At 42.8% G+C, this 20,089-nt stretch overlaps 1 protein-coding gene across 1 annotated transcript in view; it reads right to left on the bottom strand.

Annotated features, from left to right (window-relative positions):
• The window catches only part of NID2 (nidogen 2), a 64,170-nt gene that overhangs the window by 33,897 nt on the left and 10,184 nt on the right, over positions 1-20,089 (bottom strand). The window contains exons 3-5 of the mRNA XM_081314416.1: positions 16,796-17,022; positions 8,428-9,128; positions 1,220-1,369 (exon numbers count right to left, since the gene is read on the bottom strand). Of these exons, the coding sequence (XP_081170542.1) occupies positions 1,220-1,369; positions 8,428-9,128; positions 16,796-17,022 (1,078 nt within the window). The remainder of the gene's footprint in view (positions 1-1,219; positions 1,370-8,427; positions 9,129-16,795; positions 17,023-20,089) is intronic.

Genomic DNA, 20,089 nt, shown 5'->3' with positions numbered 1-20,089 from the left:
AGTTTTATCCATTGCACAAGTTCCTTCCAGATGTTTTTTTTGAGGCTGAACTGAAGCACAAAAAGGCAGGAGGAACCCCTTCAGAGATGTTTGTACAATGAAATACAAGCATTCACACATACCTTGGCTTATCTGTAACTACCGGTATGAAAGTGCAAGAACACGACTTTCTGATTAGAACTTTACCAAAATTCTTCTCTTGTGTAAGGAATTGGGGAAAAAACAACATTGTTTTTCTGCACAGAACTACACCTAACCCTCAAAACAAACTTAAAATCACTTCTTCAAGCTCTAAGGGTCAGAGAAAGTGCTTTATTTTTTCTTTCTATAGCAGACAACTCCGTGTCCTGTTGGGTCATCATTTCAGAGATATTTTTTTTTTAATTCCATTTATATCCCGCCCTTCTCTGAAGACTCAGGGCGGCTTACAAGCTTAGCAGTAGCCTTCATTCTATGTATATGCCTGCTTATTAGGGCTTTCGCCCCCCCCCCCAAGCGGCATTATTACAAATGCCAGTGTCAGCTTAATTGCCCCCAACAATCTGGGTCCTCATTTTACCTACCTCGGAAGGATGGAAGGCTGAGTCAACCTTGAGCCTGGTGGGATGCGAACCTGCACTAATTGCAGGCAGCTGGTGTTACTTAAGGAGGCATTAGCCCACTGCTCCACCAAGGCTCTTATTTCCTTACCTAACAGACAAACAGATTAACCAAGAGCAAAAAAAGCAGTGGGAATAGGAGTAACTTTGGGCTTCCTGCTGGGTTGACTGAAGGCAGCCACCCTCAGACAGCTGATGGTGAAGCCAGTGTAGCTAGCCAGTCCTCTTTATCCCCAGTGTCTAAAAGGGAGCCCGTCTACCAGGCATCTAGAAGACAAAAGAAGGATCAGCCTACTGAATCTCTGGGGGAGTGTGGCAGTGAGTAGCACTGAAGCATTCACAAATTTGACAAATTTCAATCCCACGGCAATCATGGGACCTGATTTTGGATGCGTTCTGTAAGTTAGCTCACATGAGGTACCTTGATTCAAAAAATGCTGCCCTATAATGCACTGTTTTGTCCATTTAAAGGTTACAGACAGAAGAGTTTTAGTGGCAGATGGCAGAATTATTCATGCTGTGGTTGCACACATCTGCCCAAGGAAAAACAGAGACTGGCACAGAGACTTCTCAGATCCCCGACAAATTTCAGTGGCATCTAGAAATGTAAATGGACATACCTTCTGGCAAGCAGTGCCTGCCATTCCCGTAGAACTTGGACTGACAGTGGCAGCAGAAGCCAGTGCTATAATCGGTGCAGAAGGCATTTGGGGAGCATTGGCTGTGGTAATCCTCACACGTTTCCACATTGGCAGTGCTGTATGTGAATACTAAAGGGAAAATATATGGTTACAAGGGAACAAGACATTCTTCTCTGATCTGGTGCCACCTGTGGTTTGGAAGGACTCCCAGATTCCCAGCCAGCCTTCTCAGGTTGCACAAGAATATTCTTCCACATCATCCTGGCCTACCACACACCAGTCAATATTTGTCTCACAATTTGGATGAGCAACATTCTCAGTGGTCACACTTATACGGGCGAGGCCAAAATTTTCTATGGTTCCCCTCCTCCCATCTTTGGAGAGTTTTCCTTCAATCTTTAAAATACATTTGAAAGTTGTTCTTTTTTATTGATTCTGAGGAATAGAAGCCTTTTTTTCTCTGACTGAGGAGCTAGTTGTGTTGAGAGGGTTCCATTACTTTTATGCTGTACATTGTATAAGTTTTGCCTAATGAGTTATGTATTGTTAGTAAGTTTTATGTGGTCTAGTTTATTTACTATTTTATTCTAAATAACCATTTCATATCCATAGTAAAATGCATAAATTATATTATATTAAATACTATTACTCCTTAAAGTTGAGGTATTTAGGTTTGTAATATATGTTAATTTTATAATTTTGTATATTTTCAATAATTGATAGTCCTTTATTTTTGTTGCACATTTAGTTTTTAAGCATGATGTAAATAACAGCATATGATGATGGTGGTAATGGTTGGTTGCAGCATAGTCATCCAGATGTTTAGAATGCAGTTGGCATTTTTATCAACCTATCAAGTCCTTTCCAAGAACACAGGCTAGACAAATGTGGATGTTTGATGATATTACAGATATGGTCACAACACTGTTTTTATTATTATTATTATGGTCCATCATACAGTCAGCCAGATGGATTTGACATTTTTATCCATGTATCGAGTCCTTCTCAAGGACCTGGGATAGGCAGAAGCTGTTATTTGACAGTGTTAAAGGTATTGTTGCAGGATGTAAGCTGTTCCAAGTAAAGGTGCCTTTTGTAATTGACCGATGACTGTCTTCAAAAGCAAAGTCAAAACACTATGAGTTTATACTTTCAAATCCACTCTTCTTTTCGGCAACTCAGACTATAAGTTTCATCTAGAAAGCCTCCATCAAGGCAGTGACCTGTTATAGTTTACCCAGAATGAGGAGTACTGTACCTCTTGGCAAAAATCTTTCTCCCCCCCCCCTTTTGTTCTTTTTAAAAGGAAAGCCTGAAATGTTCTGGCTTTCTGAACATATTCTGAAATGTTTTGGTATTACAATAAATGTTTGAACTTAATTTAAAAAAATGACTATTAGGGGAATGAACAACCGGTGATACTCTCCAGATGTGCTGGACTTTACTTTCTGTATCCCAAATCAGTTTAGGAATGGTGTAAAATTTAGCCCAGCACTTCCCATCAATGAAAGGGAAAAGCTAGAATAGGATACTTTACCTAATCCATGCCATGCTCAAACAGAGCTGCTGCGTCTGTGTGTCCATCATTCATATTTCACTTCATACAAAATGAAGCCAGAGATGTTGCTAACTGGAGTACACATTAGGAAACATATCTTGCCCACGTTTAAAGAGCTGGCAGCTCTTTCTGAACACGATGTAAAGTGTTATTCATTTCTACACAGTTCATCCTTACTTGAGACCTGGATATTTGAGGAGGAACTTCTCCCTTAGAAGCCTGTCAAACCTTCTGAAGCCCTCTTTAAGGGTCTTGCCCTTATGTGAAATTAAGCTCTTCTCGGTTATGACACCTCTTATATAAAGCTGATCTATATGTAAGTTTTTGCTACCAAGCAAAACAGCCATTTTTCTTTTGTTGTTGGCTCTGCAGTCCTTCACAGACTTTTTTTTTGTCCTCACTTTAAAATTAATGTTATTTAAGAATTTCTACCAAACATAACAGATCCTTCAAAGCTTTGCATTTGAACCTTGCATTATAAACACATCAATACAAACATTTTATTCATTTATTTCTTGGTCTATTTGTATATGAGCTGGGTAATTCTATGTGGCTTACGCTGCAGAGTTAAAAATACTGGGAAAATAACAGCTAATAACAAATAGCCGAGTCCAGAAGAGTAAATGGTACACATCGATAAGGGGACAACTCAAACACCTATCCCACCAAAAACTACCTTTGGGAGCAGATCCCTCTAGCCTACCTCAGGACCTGCAAAATGAAGAGATCTTTGTGGAAACCCAACAGCATCAGCCTCATCAGGATCAGCCTCATCAGGATCAGCAGAACAGATTATTGGCAGTTCCCTCCCTTCCATCCAGAACATAACATGGAAGCACTGCTTGAGCAGGGTCCGCAAGATTGTCTGGGATGCTACACATCCTCTTCACGACCTGTTTTTCTTGTTACCTTCTGGGAGGAGGCTTCGTGGTATCCGAAGCAGAACATCCAGATTCAGTCACAGTTTTGTTCCATACAGTATTAATCTTCTTAGGGTACCGTCGGTGAAGGATTGCCGGCGGGTGACTCCCAGAGAGAGGGCCTTCTCTGTGGGTGCGCCTGCCCTATGGAACCAACTTCCGATGGAACTTAGGACTGCCTCCGACCTCCGCTCATTCCGCCAGAACCTGAAAACTTGGCTCTTTGAGCTGTCGGGCCTAGACTGAGGGGTTTTAATTGGGTTTTAATGTTTTAACTTTTTAAATTTTGGGCTCTAAATTTAATCAACTGTTTTAATTAACTGTTTTAAATTTTTTAACTTTTGTATGGTATGATTTTAATTGCCCTGTAAACCGCCCTGAGTCCTACGGGAATAGGGCGGTATATAATTCAAAATAATAAATAAATAAATAAATAAACTATAAAGCTTCCTCTTTCCGTAATGCATTCAAGATGGAGAGTGATTAATATTTAACAGAACTTGTTAAAGACTGTATGATAAAATGGGCCCAGAATATCCAAGAAGTTATTACAATGGATACGTGGGAAAAGATCTGGGTGAGGAATGTAAAATTCACACAAGCTCAAAATCTAAGAGAGAACTTTTATAAAATGTTTTATAGATGGCATTTAGATCCTAAAAAGCTTGCAAGTATGTATCCGAATTATCAGCCAAAATGCTGGAGGTGTGGTGGCGAAGATGCAACATATTTTCACATATGGTGGACCTGCAAAAAGGTCAAGGCTTTTTGGATAAAAATTTGGTGGAATATGCAGAAGATCTTCAAGCAAAGGATAAAGTTTTGTCCGCAATTGTTTTTGTTGGGCATAATTACAGATGCTACTGTTGTGGACACTAAGTTGATGTTGAATTTAATTACAGCAGCAAGACTTTTAATAGGTCAATATTGGAAAAAGGAGGAACTGCCGACTATAGAAGAATGGACTTTAAAGGTTTCTGACCTGGCAGAAATGGCAAAGATCTCGGCTTATTTGAAAGATCACTCGCAAGAACGTTATATTATGGAGTGGAAAAATGGATTGAATATATCCAGAACAAATATGGGACTAAAAAGTTTCATTTAGCATTTGAATAGGTCTTCCTTTCTATTTTCTTTTTTTTCTATATGAAATATTAGTATTGCTTGTAGTTATCTTATATGAGCTAGAGAGTGATAGATTTAAGAATTTATTATTGGTAGCAAATGGATGCTTATGATTGTTTTTTTTTTGTTTTTATACCCTGTACTTAGCTCTGGGAAGTCAGGGGGGGGAGGGGGGAAAGGGGGGGAGGGGTAGGGAGGGATAGGTAGGGGAGGGGGAGGGGGGGATTGTTAAAGACAAAATGTATTTTAAAACTTTTCAATAAAAAAAAAAGATGGAGAGTGATTAATATTTATATGTTATTTATATGTAAGGGTGTAGTTTTATACATATGTTGTATACACCATGTTTAAACATTTGCTATGTATGTGTACACTTTTGAGAGCAAGCAATAATATTTCCTTTTTAATGTGTGCCAATGTGCCCACAGTAAAAAATGACAATAACAACATCTATCTATCTGTCTGTCTGTCTGTCTGTCTCATATCACAGGGAGCAAATCATTCCATAGGGTAGGCATGGCTCTCAACATCTACTAGATCCCCCCAAATGACAAGGCTTGGTAGCCCAGACCTGGAGGATGCCAACTTTTCCAGATGTTACTAGTCAGGCAGAAACAATAAGAAAAAGATAGTCTCGTGGATAAGGAGGACTGAAACCATGAATGGCTTTATAGATGACATCAGTCCTGTGAATTGTATTGGGAAGCCCCTCAGTAACCAGTGCAGCTCACAGAACAGTGGTTCATATAACCACCTCTGCACTCTGAACCAATAACTTCTAAATGGTCTTCAAGAGTAACACCATGCTGAGCATTACAATTATCTAAACAGGAGGTAATTAGCAGATGAGTAGCTATTGGAATTGTCTCCCAATCCAGGTAAAGGCATTGTTAGCATACAAGATGGATCTCTACAAACAACTCACATTTGCTCATTGAGCAGGAAGACAGTAAATCATTGTAAAAAGCAGATCCTTGAAACTAAAGGCAGTTTAGGCTTTAAAGGGCTAGGCTTTATTTAGCCTGCTCCATCCCCCACCCCTCATCTACACCCTTATGGCCTCTAAGCACCAGGACAGGACTTTTACAGCAACATTGTTTAGCCTGAGACTGAGATGTAAAGCTGGGTATCATCTGTTATGCCAGCAAATGTCCTTGCCCAGTGGCTTGTTGAATAAACAAATCATTACAAATCAAAAGCATGTGGCCCTAATGGTGACCTAAAGGAAGTGTCAAAGCTGTGCTGAACCATACACACATTTATTTTCTCCATGCCTCAGGGTCACATTGGACCTGAGAGTGTGATCTCCTTGGGGAGAATCTTTGCTAGACAGAAATTTGTGTTATTCATAAATAATCCAACAGCAAAAAGTGTGGCCTGCTAAATGCTCAGATTCAGCTGGCATTAAAAGCTGGAGGCTTACTGAGGGTTGGGGGTTTTTTTGTAAGCCACAATTTGAACACCAACATCATCTCCTGTCAATCATTTGGAGCACAAAGCCTAGAGGATGAAAAATGGGCGTTAACTGCAGTATATCAGTGACTTGATTGCATATAGAGCCATGGTGGTGCAGTGGTTAGAATGCAGTATTGCAGGTTAATTTTGTATTCCCACTGCCAGAAGTTTGATCCTGACTGGCTCAAGACTGACTCAGTCTGCCATCCTTCTGAGGTCAGTAAAATGAGGACCCAGATTGTTGGGGGCAATATGCTGACTGTAAACCACTTAGAGAGGGCTGTAAAGCACTATGAAGTGGTTATATAAGTCTAAGCTATATAGTAATAGCTATTGTTAAGTGCTATTGCTATATAGAGCAGGGGTGTCAAACTCAATTTCATTGAGGGCTGCATCAGCATTGCAGTTGCCCTCAGGGGGGCTGGTGGATATGGCCTGGGTGAGCGTGGCCTACTGGGTGGGTGTGGCTAGAGTGTGTATGGCCTACTGGGTGGGCATGGCCAGCTCTACATCGTTTGCATCAAGGGTGCCTATGGGGGCCTGGGCAGGAGTGGGACAAATCTGAGGGTCTCTGGCAGGAGGAGGGTCTCTGGGCCAGGGCCAAGGCATTCCCTCACTGTTTCCAAAATGGCTTCACGGGCCGCATGAAACCACTTTGCGGGCCGGATCTGGCCCCTGGGCCTTGTGTTTGACATGTCTGATATAGAGGGTGATATTAGAGATTAAGACTGGGATATAGCCAGGGCTTTTTTTGTCATACAACGCATGCAGTGGCGTAGCGTGGGGGGTGCAGGGGGGGCCGGCCGCACCGGGCGCAACATCTGGGGGGGGCGCTCGCACTTGCAGCTCTCTGCCCCTGCCTGGCTCACTCATTCTCTCTCACTGCAGTGCTGGCTGTGCGAATCCGATCCGAGCCGCCGGGTCGCCGCCCACTGTGGAGGGGGGGGGTGCCAGGCGTGCGGTGCGGTGCGGAGAAAGAGCGAGGGACTATCTGGGGGAGGGACAGTGCAGCGGCCGGGTGCTTGCCCCGGGTGCTGACAACCCACGCTACGCCACTGAATGCATGGAACGGCATTCAGGAACTTTTTTTGAACGGAAGAACCGGTTCCTCCTAAGCTGGCAGCGTGACTACAGGTATGGCTGCAGAGCGATTTTGTGGACCCCCAGCAGCCCAATCCAGGCTCCGGAGGCCTGGAAAAGGCCTCTGCTGCCCAGATCTATGGCTGCAGAGCGATTTCACACAAACACACACCCTGGCTGATCCAGGCTCTGGAGGCCTTTTCTAAGCCTTCAGAGCCCGGATCCATGGCCTTGGAGCAATTCTGCGGCCCCTGAGCAGCCCAATCCAGACTTCAGAAGCTTGGAAAAGGCTTCCAGAGCCCAGATTTGGCCATGGGGGGCTCTGGATGCATCCCCTGGCCTAAGATCAGAGTGACAGCAGGAACCGTGGCAGAGAGGAGACAGACCTTTTCCAGGTTAGTGATCTGCACCTCGGAAGCTCCCTAAAGTGGTTTCTTCTCCCCCCTCCCCCCCCGGCTCCGTAAAGCCCTATCGACTGGAGTGAGTTCCGGCACCTTTTTTATATATATATTAAAAAAGCACTGGATATAGCTATTTGTGCTGTGAAAGTTACTAGTATACAAAATTTCCTCACTGCTGGGTATCCTGTTTCATGATGTAAAGGTTTATAATCAACCTCCTCTCTCTCTCTCTCTCTCTCTAAATGAATAATTTTCAACAGTCAATATGCTAAATATCAACAACCTGACTTGTTCTATGTCCCCATGGACTGCTATTCTTGTCAGCAATCGGGACTTCCTAGAATTTTGCTTGTTTGTTCATTTGTATATTTGTCTGGTCTCCTAGATCACTTCAGTAATGACTGACCTAGGTAGCTTATATTCCTAATATACAATAACACGATTAAAACTATAACCATAATAAGAACAATAGTTATTTCAAATCATACTGTGCCAAGGAACAATGGCCTAGGTAGATACTCAAGCCCTGAGAGATTTTGAAGGTGACAGCCACCTCTTTGAACATCATGCAGCATTAGCAGTAGTTTCAAACATGATTTAGAGATCAGAAGTTCAGAATATGGTTATTAGGAAGTCTTGTGAACTTACCATCTGGGTTGAAACTAACATCCTCATTTATACCAATGACCCGTCTCCTGGAGCTGAAGGGAGGAGCATGATCTGGGAAGCTTTCAAGAATAACTTCACCTTCTGGATAGACAGGAAAGGGTTCTGTGTCTAAAGGGGAGACTCTCTTTTCTTCTTGAGGCAGTTGGGCATCTTCATTGCCAGGGTGTCCCAACAAGGTGGCAGTGACCCCCTCAATTGGGCTCTCATACACCGTAGACAGGGAGAGAGTCCTGTCTTCAGAAGATGGTGCAGATGGTGCTTCCTCTACAGGATTTAAGGAGATAGAATCCAGGACAGAATAAGATGGAGGGTGTCTGGATGCTGGGTAATGAAATGCAGATTCCAGTTCTAAATCTTGTTCAGCGCCAGAAGGCCTTGGCTTGCTATGATCTAGTTCATCATGAAGATTTGGGCCGGTGCTGGATTCCATTTCAGGCTTAGTGGGGCTTACAGGCAAGTACTCAAAGTCATCTTCAGTCCCATCATAGAAGGGATCTGCATAGTCAAGTGTTAAGTCAGGGTATTCAGCCTCCAAAGCACTGTGATAAACAGAGCTGCTCTCTGGATTTCTTGGTGAAGGAGAAAGCTTCCCACCCACTGCAGCTGGGACCACATTATCCAATGGGGAAGTGCTGCCAATATGAAAGGCCCATAGACCTGGGATCCCTGCATTGCTGATCCTGTGTGAAGACAGAATAAAAGTTAGAACCAGACATAGCATGAACTAAATATTAAATTTACTAAAATAAATAACACTACCTTTCCTCACCCATAATAAAATGGGAAGACTGTTTGGATTACAAAGAATATAGCATTGGAGTTCTGTTTAATTTTCTTTTTTTCAGAGGTGGAAGGGAGTGTTTCAAATACAGTCCTCTTCCTATTGGGTAAAGAAATTATACTTTGTGGAGTGGCAATGCACACTGAAATAGAAAGGCAGCATGTACATGCGCACAGATATACATAACACACACACTTTCACAAAGAAGAAGCTTTCAATGATTTGATTTCCAACAGTAGGTAGAATTATCTAGAACCACACCCCCTCCCAAAGAAAGAGTAACAAGGGATGGGTGTGCAAATATTGAAAGGATGTAAGAGAAGAACTATGAAGGAATCAAACCATGGATGATCTAGTCTTCCATCTTATTTTCCCCAGGGCTCACCCAAATGTCACTGGTTACTGGAATGGGGAAATCTGGTTTATTTCTCATTTGGGGAGGCTGCTAGCACAAATAAAGCACAGCCTAATACATAAGGTTGCTATCTAATAAATTATGGTACAAGCAGGAAGGGAAATAAGGAACAAATAGGAAGATTGAGACAACCCAAAAATCTCTTTATCCTTTGGAAATGAAGTTCTGTCATATAATACAGTCCTGGAATCATAATCATCTTTATTTATTTCAAAATTTATACATTCTCTACTTCCATAAAAATCTGCTGCATAGCACAGATTTTTGAAGATACACCTGCTTAAAGAGGCCATGATGTTGTCTCACATCATTCCCAAGCAAGAAAACTCATTTGTCCAAGAACTTTATTCAATCCCTGTCCTCTTTGCGTTCAGAAGGGTGAGGCATGGCTCATAAGTTTCCACTTATATCAAATGGGGATTTGATTATTATTTTATTATTTTTAATAATGTTTCTAAATGTGCACCTTTACATTTGTTTAGGCATTTCTTTTTGTTCTTGTCGATGACCTTGAACATCTATTTGATGTTGAGGTAAAAGACGAGGTACATATCAATGAATATGAACAGCTATAACAATAAAAAGGAGTGTAATTGACATCCACAGACAGCTAGATCATATTACTAACTACAGTAGTAGTCACAGGCCTCATTAAGGAGGAATATTGGCATGGGAGGCAACCATCTGACCTGGAGTAGCCATACAGCCGAGCAACCACATAGCACAGATGCAACTGGATTCCAAAATGGTAGAGAGGAATCAACATGTACCCACTGAGCATAGACTAGTTGAAGGCATCAAGAAGCAAAGAAGCAAAATATTTGCACTGGAGAAGTGGAGAGAGAGAAATCACAGAAAGTTTAAAAAAAATCAGTAGCCATATAATTATCCAGGGAGATGAGCGTTTGGGAAGGCAGGAAAGAATCAAGGAAACATCTGATACGGGGCCCAGGTCAGGAGGAAATGGAACTAGAAACGTAAACATTACTGAAGTAGAGACTCAAGGGCTGCTGGATTTCCTACCCTTACTTGGGTTAAGCCAGGGGTCTTCAAACTCAGCATGCCTGGCTGAGGAATTCTGGGAGTTGAAGTCCATGAGTCATAAAAAGGGCCAAGTTTAAAGACCCCTGGGTTAAGCAGACAACTAGATATAATTGCTAAAATATGGATGGGAGGTGTGGGCTAGGGAAGAGACTGATTTTGTGTGTACTTGTAGTTGTTCCTTTTGTGCTCATTGTGCAAACATTGGACTAACATTTGTATCATAAAATAACTGGTTAAATATTTAGATATGGGTTCCTAGCTTATCTAAACAAATAAAATATTCTTTGTAAAAAGTTTATGTAGCAGTCGCTCCCTTGCCATTATTTATGCAGATGCTTCTCAAGTCAGCCAGATCCAAGAGAGGGAACAGCTGGCTTTTGATAGTGGGAATTATATATGGCAGCTGTTCTTTTACAAGCTTGACTCCTTGCGATGGTCATGTTTCAGTGAAAAATCTAAACCTTGGCCTCCCGTTCTCTCCTCAAGCACTTTAATGCTATGAAGTCTGAACTGTTACAAATAAGTAGCTCTTAATAAGATATTCCAATAGATCGCTTTGGTCTTCTTCATCCTCCTTGATAAGCAGCTTTTCCTGTCCTAATACTTTCCAGATATAATGGACTATAACACCCATCAGGCCTAGCCATGATTATTGACATGGAGCTGGGAATGAGACAGAATCCAACATTTCAGAAGGGGACCTTCAGAAGACTTTTTATTTTTATCTGATAGACCAATAGAAAATCCAACAGATTTTATCTGTTTCTCAACCTTGGTAATTTTCAGATGTGTGGATTTCAACTCCCAGCATTCCCAACGAGCAAGCCAACACACACACACATCCTGATGGCCATTGATGACATTTTTTAAGAGAGAGAGAGAGAGAAGGGGGGAGGGGGAGAGGGAGAGGGAGAGGGAGGGAGGGAGGGAGAGAGAGAGAGAGAGAGAAACCTAAACCTGTTTTAAAAGTTACAAGGGGACAAGCAAATGTGCATAGATTTGCTCATTTCTATAATATATTCTGCTTCTTCTAGACACAGTAATAACTAGCTCATTTGTCAATGAAAATTTGTTGGATACTGGATCTTCACTCCATGTCAATGTTTTGGATTAATTATAATACTAGTGTTTGACTTATGGATGACAACAAGTAACAGATAAAAAGGTAAAGGTAAAGGTTCCCCCGCACATGCGTGCTAGTCGTTTTCGACTCTAGGGGCCGGTGCTCATCTCCGTTTCAAAGCCAAAGAGCCAGCGCTTGTCCGAGAACATCTCCGTGGTCATGTGGCCGGCATGACTAGACGCCAAAGGCACACAGAACGCTGTTACCTTCCCACTGTAGTGGTCCCTATTTTTCTACTTGCATTTTTACGTGCTTTCGAACTGCTAGGTTGGCAGAAGCTGGGACAAGTAACAGGCGCTCACTCTGCTACGCGGCACTCGGGATTCGACCCGCCAAACTGCCGACCTTCTGATCGACAAGCTCAGCGTCCTAATCCACTGAGCCACCGCGTCCCTCAAGTAACAGAGGATAATGACAATTTACCAGGGAAGTAATAACTCTGTCTTTTCTTACTAGATGAATAGCAAAAAATAGCAAGCTTTGAGCTTGAAGATGGTCATAGATCAGGGGTGTCAAACTGAATTTCATTGAGGGCCGCATCAGCATTGCGGTTGCCCTCAAGGGGCCGGGTGGGTATGGCCAGGGTGGGTGTGGCCTACTAGGTGGGTGTGGCTAGAGTGCGTATGGCCTACTGGGTGGGCGTGGCCAGCTCTACATGGTTCGCATCAAGGGTACCTATGGGGGCCTGGGCAGGAGTGGGACAGATCTGAGGGTCTCTGGCAGAAGGAGGGTCTCTGGGCCAGGGCCAAGGCAGTGGGGACCGTTCCCTCACTGTTTCCAGGATGGCTTCGCGGGCCGCATGAAACCACTTCGTGGGCCGCATCTGGCCCCCGGGCCTTGTGTTTGACATGTCTGTCATAGATGATCAATTATCAGAGATAATCTACAGTAATTTTGTAATAATGGCAAATATCTGTAGCTTGGGTGGAGGATGAGGGTGAAAATTCATTCTCCAAGCTTGTGGGTTGGTTCTGAACGTTTCATTACCAGACTAGATAACATCTTCAGTAGAGTTTAGGGCAGGGGTAGGCAACCTCGGCTCTACTATGACTCGTGGACTTCAACTCCCAGAATTCCTGAGCCAGAATGAGTCATAAAAGAGCTGAGGTTGCCTACCCCTGGTTTAGGGGATGTCAGTCTCAGTGTTCTTCTGTTTAAAAGGGCTTTGTGTGATCATTAGGTCTTGTGATGAGTCGGGGTGGGTGTGTCAAGTGAGGATCTTGCAATGGGTCTTGTGATGGGTCAGGTGGGAGTGTGTAGTGAGAATCTTGTAAGGAGTCTTACATCAGGTAAGGGTCATTGGGAAGTGAAGTGCTGGTTGGGGGGGGGCTTGTGTGGATTGGCTGAGGATTGATGATATCTCTGTTTGGCTGTGTGATTGATTTGGATTTTGAGGGGTTTGTAGGCTGGTTGTAGGTCAATGTCTTGAGAAAGACATCAAGCAGCTGCTTCTCTTCTGCTTTTCTTAGTGTTGTGATGTTGCAGTGTGTCTGGCCCTTCTGAAGAGGGTCTGGACACAGCCTCTTTTGTGTGCGGTGGGGTGGTTTCTTGTGAAGCTGAGGATCTGGTCCCTGTGTGTGGATTTGTGGTAGATGCAGGTTTCCAGTTCTCCGTTGCACATGCAACCACAAGACTCCTCTACACCCAGGTTCTATGGACTCCCCAAAATACACAAGAATGGGATCACCTTATGCCCAATTATGTCTCTACCTGGAACACCAACATACAAACTAGCAAAAACCCTGCAGAGGAAAAGACAGCTGGTCAACGATTCAACCACTCCATAAACTCCCCAGAACAATTTCTCCAATGCATAAAGCATACCAAGATCAACAAGGAAGAAATCACGGTCTCGTTTGACATCACTGCTCTCATCACCTCGATTGACATCGACCTGGCTAAACAAACCATACACCACCTACTCACCGAACACCATACCCACAAAGCAGATGCCACTACAGAACACCCCATGTCCACAGAAACCATCATGAAACTCCTATATCTATGCCTCAACACATACTTCAAGTTCAACGGGAAAATGTACAAACAAATACAAGATACCCTCTTATGGGATCACCCATATCAGGCCTAATAGCAGAAGCAATCATGCAACGACTAGAAAGCATAGCTCTACCCACCATCTACCCAAAATTCTGGACACGCTATATTGATTACAACTTGTTCATCATTAAACGCTCCCAAATTGAAGAACACACTACCTACTCAATAACATATTCCCTGGGATCAAATTCACACGTGACAAGGAAACATGCAACAGACTCCCATTTCTACCCACATTGACACCAAACAGCACCAATTCTATTGGATCAACACAAAAATCATCAGCCACACTCATGAGTTCATCAAAGCATGACAAGCAATTCCATCAACAGACACATTGACCTACAACCAAGCTATAAACCCTTCAAAATCCAAATCAACCGCACAGCCAACCAGAGACAGCATCAACCCTCAACAAATCCATGCAAGCCCCCCCCAACCAGCACTTCACCTCTTAATGACCCTCACCTGATGTAACCTCCCAATTACAAGGCCCAACACAAGACTCACAGTGATGACTCACACTAGACACCATCACTAGACCCTCACTTGACATACCTATACTGACCCATCACAAGTCCTACTGACCACACTAAGCCCTTATAAACAGAAGAACTCTGACACTGACATCCCCTAAACTACGCTGGAGATGCTACCTAGACTGGTAACGAAACATTCGGAAACCAACCCACAAGCTCAGAGAATGAACCTTCACCCTCAATCTACAGTAGTTCCCAAATTTAATTTCCAGATGTGTAGAAGTTACATCCCAAATGTTCATAGCCAGCATTGCAATTAATAGAAGTGTGGAAATCCCCATTCTGGAAGTTCTCACAAGATCTGGAAGCTGCCACAATTGGGAAACATTGCTCTAGCAGATTCTACTAGGGTTCTGGAATAGATGAGTTCTGTAAATATCCAATTCCACAATAAAGTCTCCAATTCCATGGTAAAAAGAACCAGGATGCAAGACTACATGAGTTTTAAGTCTGATCTAGTAAAAATCGTCTTATGATCTTTAGTCCATAAACCTTTTCCAAATCAGTTTGTTTGCTGAGGATCCCTTCCATAAAGACAAGAGATTGCATTTGTGCCAAATTTGCTTTTACTTTGGAACTAAATAAAAAACATTCCTGTTTGCCCAGGGATTGTAAATATTAAGCTTAATCTAAATAAATCTTGACTGGTTGATTGATTTTGTTTGCTGGTTCCATAGTCGTCATGCCTTATATTATTTTCATTACTACTATTAATCTGTATTTGCTTATGAATGCCCTGAAATCTCTTATGGATGATGAGGACACAGTATATAAACATGCAGAGTAAATAAAAATAGCAGAATGAAACAGAGGATTCTAGGATTCATAATTGGTGGTTGATGACTGAACAGTGAATGCTATATGTTGAGCACAGTTGGCCTCATGTTTCCATGAATCAAAAATGCACTCAAAATTTCCATTGACTGCACATTGCAAATGACAGTAGTTCTTGTGGACACGTTTACCTTCATATATGGTTGCCCACTGCTACTGAACTGGGGTAGTGATTAAGATGTTAGGCTAGCAACAGAGATTCAAATTTTAGTCCACTCTCAGCCATGGAAGCTCACTGAATGCCTTTGAGTCAGTCACACACTCACACCTCAATCCACTCACACATTATAGGGAAAAATAGGAGTAGGGAGTGCTATGCACACTGCCATTATCTCCTGAACAAAAGGCAAATTTTAAATCTAAATAACAAGCAAGTAAATAAACCAGGTTAAAGGTGGCACAACGTTTGCTATAGGGTATCATTTCAAAGTGCAGATCTGAATGCTTCCCATCTAAAAAAAATACTAATGGTGGCAAAAGAAAAGAAAGGAAATGTATGAGAAAAAATGCTAGCCTGTTGTAATAGCCACAAGATGTATTTCTCACACTGATAGAAATGAACGTAATTGGCAGGGGTCAAAAAAAAGGCCATTGTAGCAGCACAACCCAGCTTCTTATATGTGCATACAACATCAATGCATAAATAAAAGAGGCAAGGTCTGATCACGCTGCTGTGACTGCCATCTTGTTTTCACCCGCCCACACTCACGCAACACCATGTAGACACCACTAGTCCTCCACCTCCTAAAGATTGAATAAAAGTCAATAAAAGGGAGCAAAATGCAGCTGGACATCCAGGCTTCCTGTTTTATTTATCTGTCCGTGAAATCTACAGCCCACTTTATCATTAAAAGCAATCCCAAAGTGGGATTCAAATAATTACAGATTGCTTTCTTCTCACCTAGCCTCAGCCATCAGGAACACTGTGCAAGGAGCCAACTCATTTACTTTCACTGTAGGAGGCAGAGGCCTCTTTACATACCACAATCTGTCCTTGGGTTTCAGCCAAAGAACAGAGATTTCCTCCATTTTCCCCAAAACCTTTCAGATCAATATTGAGCTAAAAGTTTTCTCTCCAATCTTGTTTCCTTTCACTGTCCAAATCTTTAATGATATCAGTATATGCCTAAGTGGCAGACTATAGGAAGCCATGGAGATGACCTCAGAGAAGGCAACCAGAAGCTGTTAGAATAACAGCAGGTGCAGAAGAAGCACAGGTTAAGCTGAAAGGTGAAGAGAGAATATGAGAAAGAGATGGACTTTCTCCTGACTCCTTAGGGCAGACATGTCAAACTCGCGATGTCGCATGACGTCGCGCAACGTATCTGAGCTTTTTCGCCATTGCCAGCAATAGGGTGGGTGTGGCTTCCTGATGACACGTCCGGCCCGCAGGCCGGCAGTTTGACACCCCTGCCTTAGGGTATAAGGGAGGGAGGGAAAGAAAAACATAGAAGGTTCTAATCTAATCTTAGGTGGAGCCCTAATCTGGTCTACTTTGCAGGACTGACACTGACAATACACAAATGGAAAGCCTCACAGCAGGTACTTACTGATAGAGGTTTTTGACAGATTGTTCACTGCTGGTGATGCTGAGGTAGGGTCCTTCCCTCCGTTGGTAATCCCCTCTGCTGAAGCCAACTCGAGCTGGGAGCTCCAAGTGGACATTATAAGATTCCTTGGGACGTGTTCCAAAGAACTGGAGCCCATCTTCAGGATAGAGAAAAAGGGCATAGGCGTCTGCATCATTGTAGGCTAAGGCAACCTGGAAGGTGTTACGCTGCAAAGCATAAAAAAAAAGAAGGGGATCAAATTCTGACATCCCTAAGGCAGCAACATGGATAAATTAAACCTGGGTTAGTCCAAGAGGACAACATGTCCCAAAGGTGCTTTTTCAAAAAGCAACTGGACTTTGTTTTTCCTTGACGATGTTTCACTTCTCATCCAAGAAACCTCTTCAGTTCAGACTGAAGTAGTGCCTTTTGAAAAAGCACCTTTCAGACAACCATTTATTTATTTATTTATTTATAATTGAATTTCTATACCGCCCTTCTCCTGAAGGACTCAGGGCGGTGTACAGGGCAATAAAAGCACTACAAAAGTTACAAAAGTTAAAAGTAAAATTAAATTAATGAAGCCCTAACAATAAATAATTAAAATACCCCAAACCCTTAAACCAGGCCGGCCTGTTCAAATAAATAGGTTTTCAGATCACGGCGGAAAGAGCGAAGGTCGGGAGCCATCCGGAGCTCAACCGGTAATTGATTCCAAAGGGCTGGCGCGCCCACAGAGAATGCTCTCCCCCTGGGGGCCGCAAGCCGACACTCTCTGACTGACGGCACCCTGAGGAGGCCCTCTCTGTGGGAGCGCACAGGACGAAGGGAAGATGACGCCGGCAGCAGGTGCTCCCGTAAGTAATCTGGACCCATGGCATTTAGGGCTTTATAGGTAATCACCAGCACTTTGAATCTCACCCGGAGGGCAACTGGAAGCCAATGCAGCTCGCGGAGAAGAGGTGTTATATGGGAGTATCAGGAGACCCCCATCACAACTCGCGCGGCCGCATTCTACACCAGCTGAAGCCTCCGAGTGGTCCTCAAGGGCAGCCCCATGTAGAGAGCGTTGCAGTAGTCTAAACGAGAGGTCACGAGCGCATGAGTGACTGTACGCAGGGCATCCCGGTCCAGATAGGGTCGCAACTGGCGCACCAGGCGAACCTGGGCAAAAGCCCCCCTGGTCACAGCTCCTACATGGTCTTCCAAACTGAGCTGTGAGTCCAGGAGGACACCCAAGTTGCAAGCCCTATCTACAGGGGGTAACACCTCACCCCCCCATGACCTGGATGACTGAGAATCTCCATAGATAAGAGGACAAACATAATCAAGGGAGCAAGATGTAGTTTTGTGGTTGCAAGCAAACATCGAATTCAGATCTTTCTTTTCCCATCAACTCACTCCATGACCTTACCCCTAGAATCCTGCATATTTTGCATCTGCAATACAAGGACAATTTATACTAACTCACTTCACAGGGCCATTATAAAGATTTATGTGGAGGAAAGTTCATTCAGTTCTTTGAACTCTAGTTCTTCAAAATATTTTAATAACTCTGCTCTCTGCCCCCATTTTAATTAAGAAATTAGTCCATTCCCTCTTTTTTAATCTACAATTCTGTATTACCGGTTTTTTTCCTTGCATTCTGTTTGTCCCAGGGAAAGCTAATATGAGCTACTGAAGTCCCTCCTGCACTTATCAATTAGTTCAATTTTCTGGGTTTGCACAGTTCATTAAACTAAGATGTCCTCCAGATGCAGCGGGACTACAGTTTCAAGTGTTTCCAGCTTACATACTTAAAAACCAGATTAAGAGAGGATACTATAAATGCTGTATGTATTGAAAATAAATATAATCATTCATTTTTTTTAAAAAAAATCTACTTAAGAAGTAAGATCCCCCCAGATCTCAAGCCCTTATAAAACTGCCTTGCCAGCATCATTTATCTTTCTGTCCTCCTGTTTTATCTTCCTGGCCTTTAGTAAACGTCTTTTTTCCCAGCTACAAGGGAAAAATATTTTCCTCTTTTTCATAATCGTCCACTTGGAAACCAGAAGAGAGATTTCGATTTCAGGAATAGTTCCCATCCAGGCCAAAAACAGAAGTGAAAGCTACAATGTTTGATAACCAAAAGAGGGAGAAGACTTGACCCATGTCTGCAGCACAAAAGTCCCAGAGTCAAGGGGTAGGCAACCTCGGCTCTTTTATGACTCACAGACTTCAACTCCCAGAATTCCTGAGTCAGCTGACTCAGGAATTCTGGGAGTTGAAGTCCATGAGTCATAAAAGAGCCGAGGTTGCCTACCGCTGTCCCAGACCAAATGCTCAGGTGGACACTGATTCTGTGATTAAATGAGGAGAGGCTAAATCTCAGGCTTTGCATGTATAACCATGGGCCTCACCGTTGAGCCATATTTATTTTTATTTAATTTATTTATTTTAATTCCATTTATATCCCGCCCTTCTCCGAAGACTCAGGGCGGCTTACAAGCTTAGCAGTAGCCTTCATTCTATGTATATGCCTGCTTATTAGGGCTTTCACCCCCCCCAAGCGGCATTATTACAAAGTCAGCTTAATTGCCCCCAACAATCTGGGTCCTCATTTTACCTACCTCGGAAGGATGGAAGGCTGAGTCAACCTTGAGCCTGGTGGGATGCGAACCTGCACTAATTGCAGGCAGCTGGTGTTACTTAAGGAGGCATTAGCCCACTGCTCCACCAAGGCTCATTTGTAAATAAAGAAGAGCAATAAATAAGAACAAAACAATACCATAACATGTGAACAGCTTTATAAGGAACCACAGAATAGGTGAAATTTTTCAACTTATGTGCCTATTGACTGCTACATGTTATCTGAACAGCTACAAAGACCTTTATCTAATAGTATCTTATATATTACAGAATAACTGCATAACTCCTGACACCCCCTAACAGCATGGTGAGTTGGTGAGGAATCTGGACACTGTAATTCATCATCCCTTGGGATTGCAAACCTTCTAACATCCCTGACACAATGCAAGCAACAGTCAGACTGCATGTAAAAATATACATCTGGAGATCTGGATGGCCCCCAAGAATACCAAAACTGGACATTCTTAATGAAATTAGGAAGCTTCTGGCCAAGATCTTTTTTGTTCCCTTCTCAAAACATTGCTTTATAAGTGCTAAGTAAATAAATAAAAAGATAGTATCTCTTGACATATCCGGGGACATGAATCCAAGGGATGAACACAGCCCAAATTAAGAACTGAAAGTCTAGCATTAATTTAGGAAAAAAACTTTCTGTTCATGGAG

The sequence above is a fragment of the Vipera berus genome (genome assembly GCF_964194415.1).
Source record: "Vipera berus genome assembly, chromosome: 1".
Lineage (NCBI taxonomy): Eukaryota > Metazoa > Chordata > Lepidosauria > Squamata > Viperidae > Vipera > Vipera berus.
This window is presented reverse-complemented; position numbering and strand designations above follow the sequence as displayed.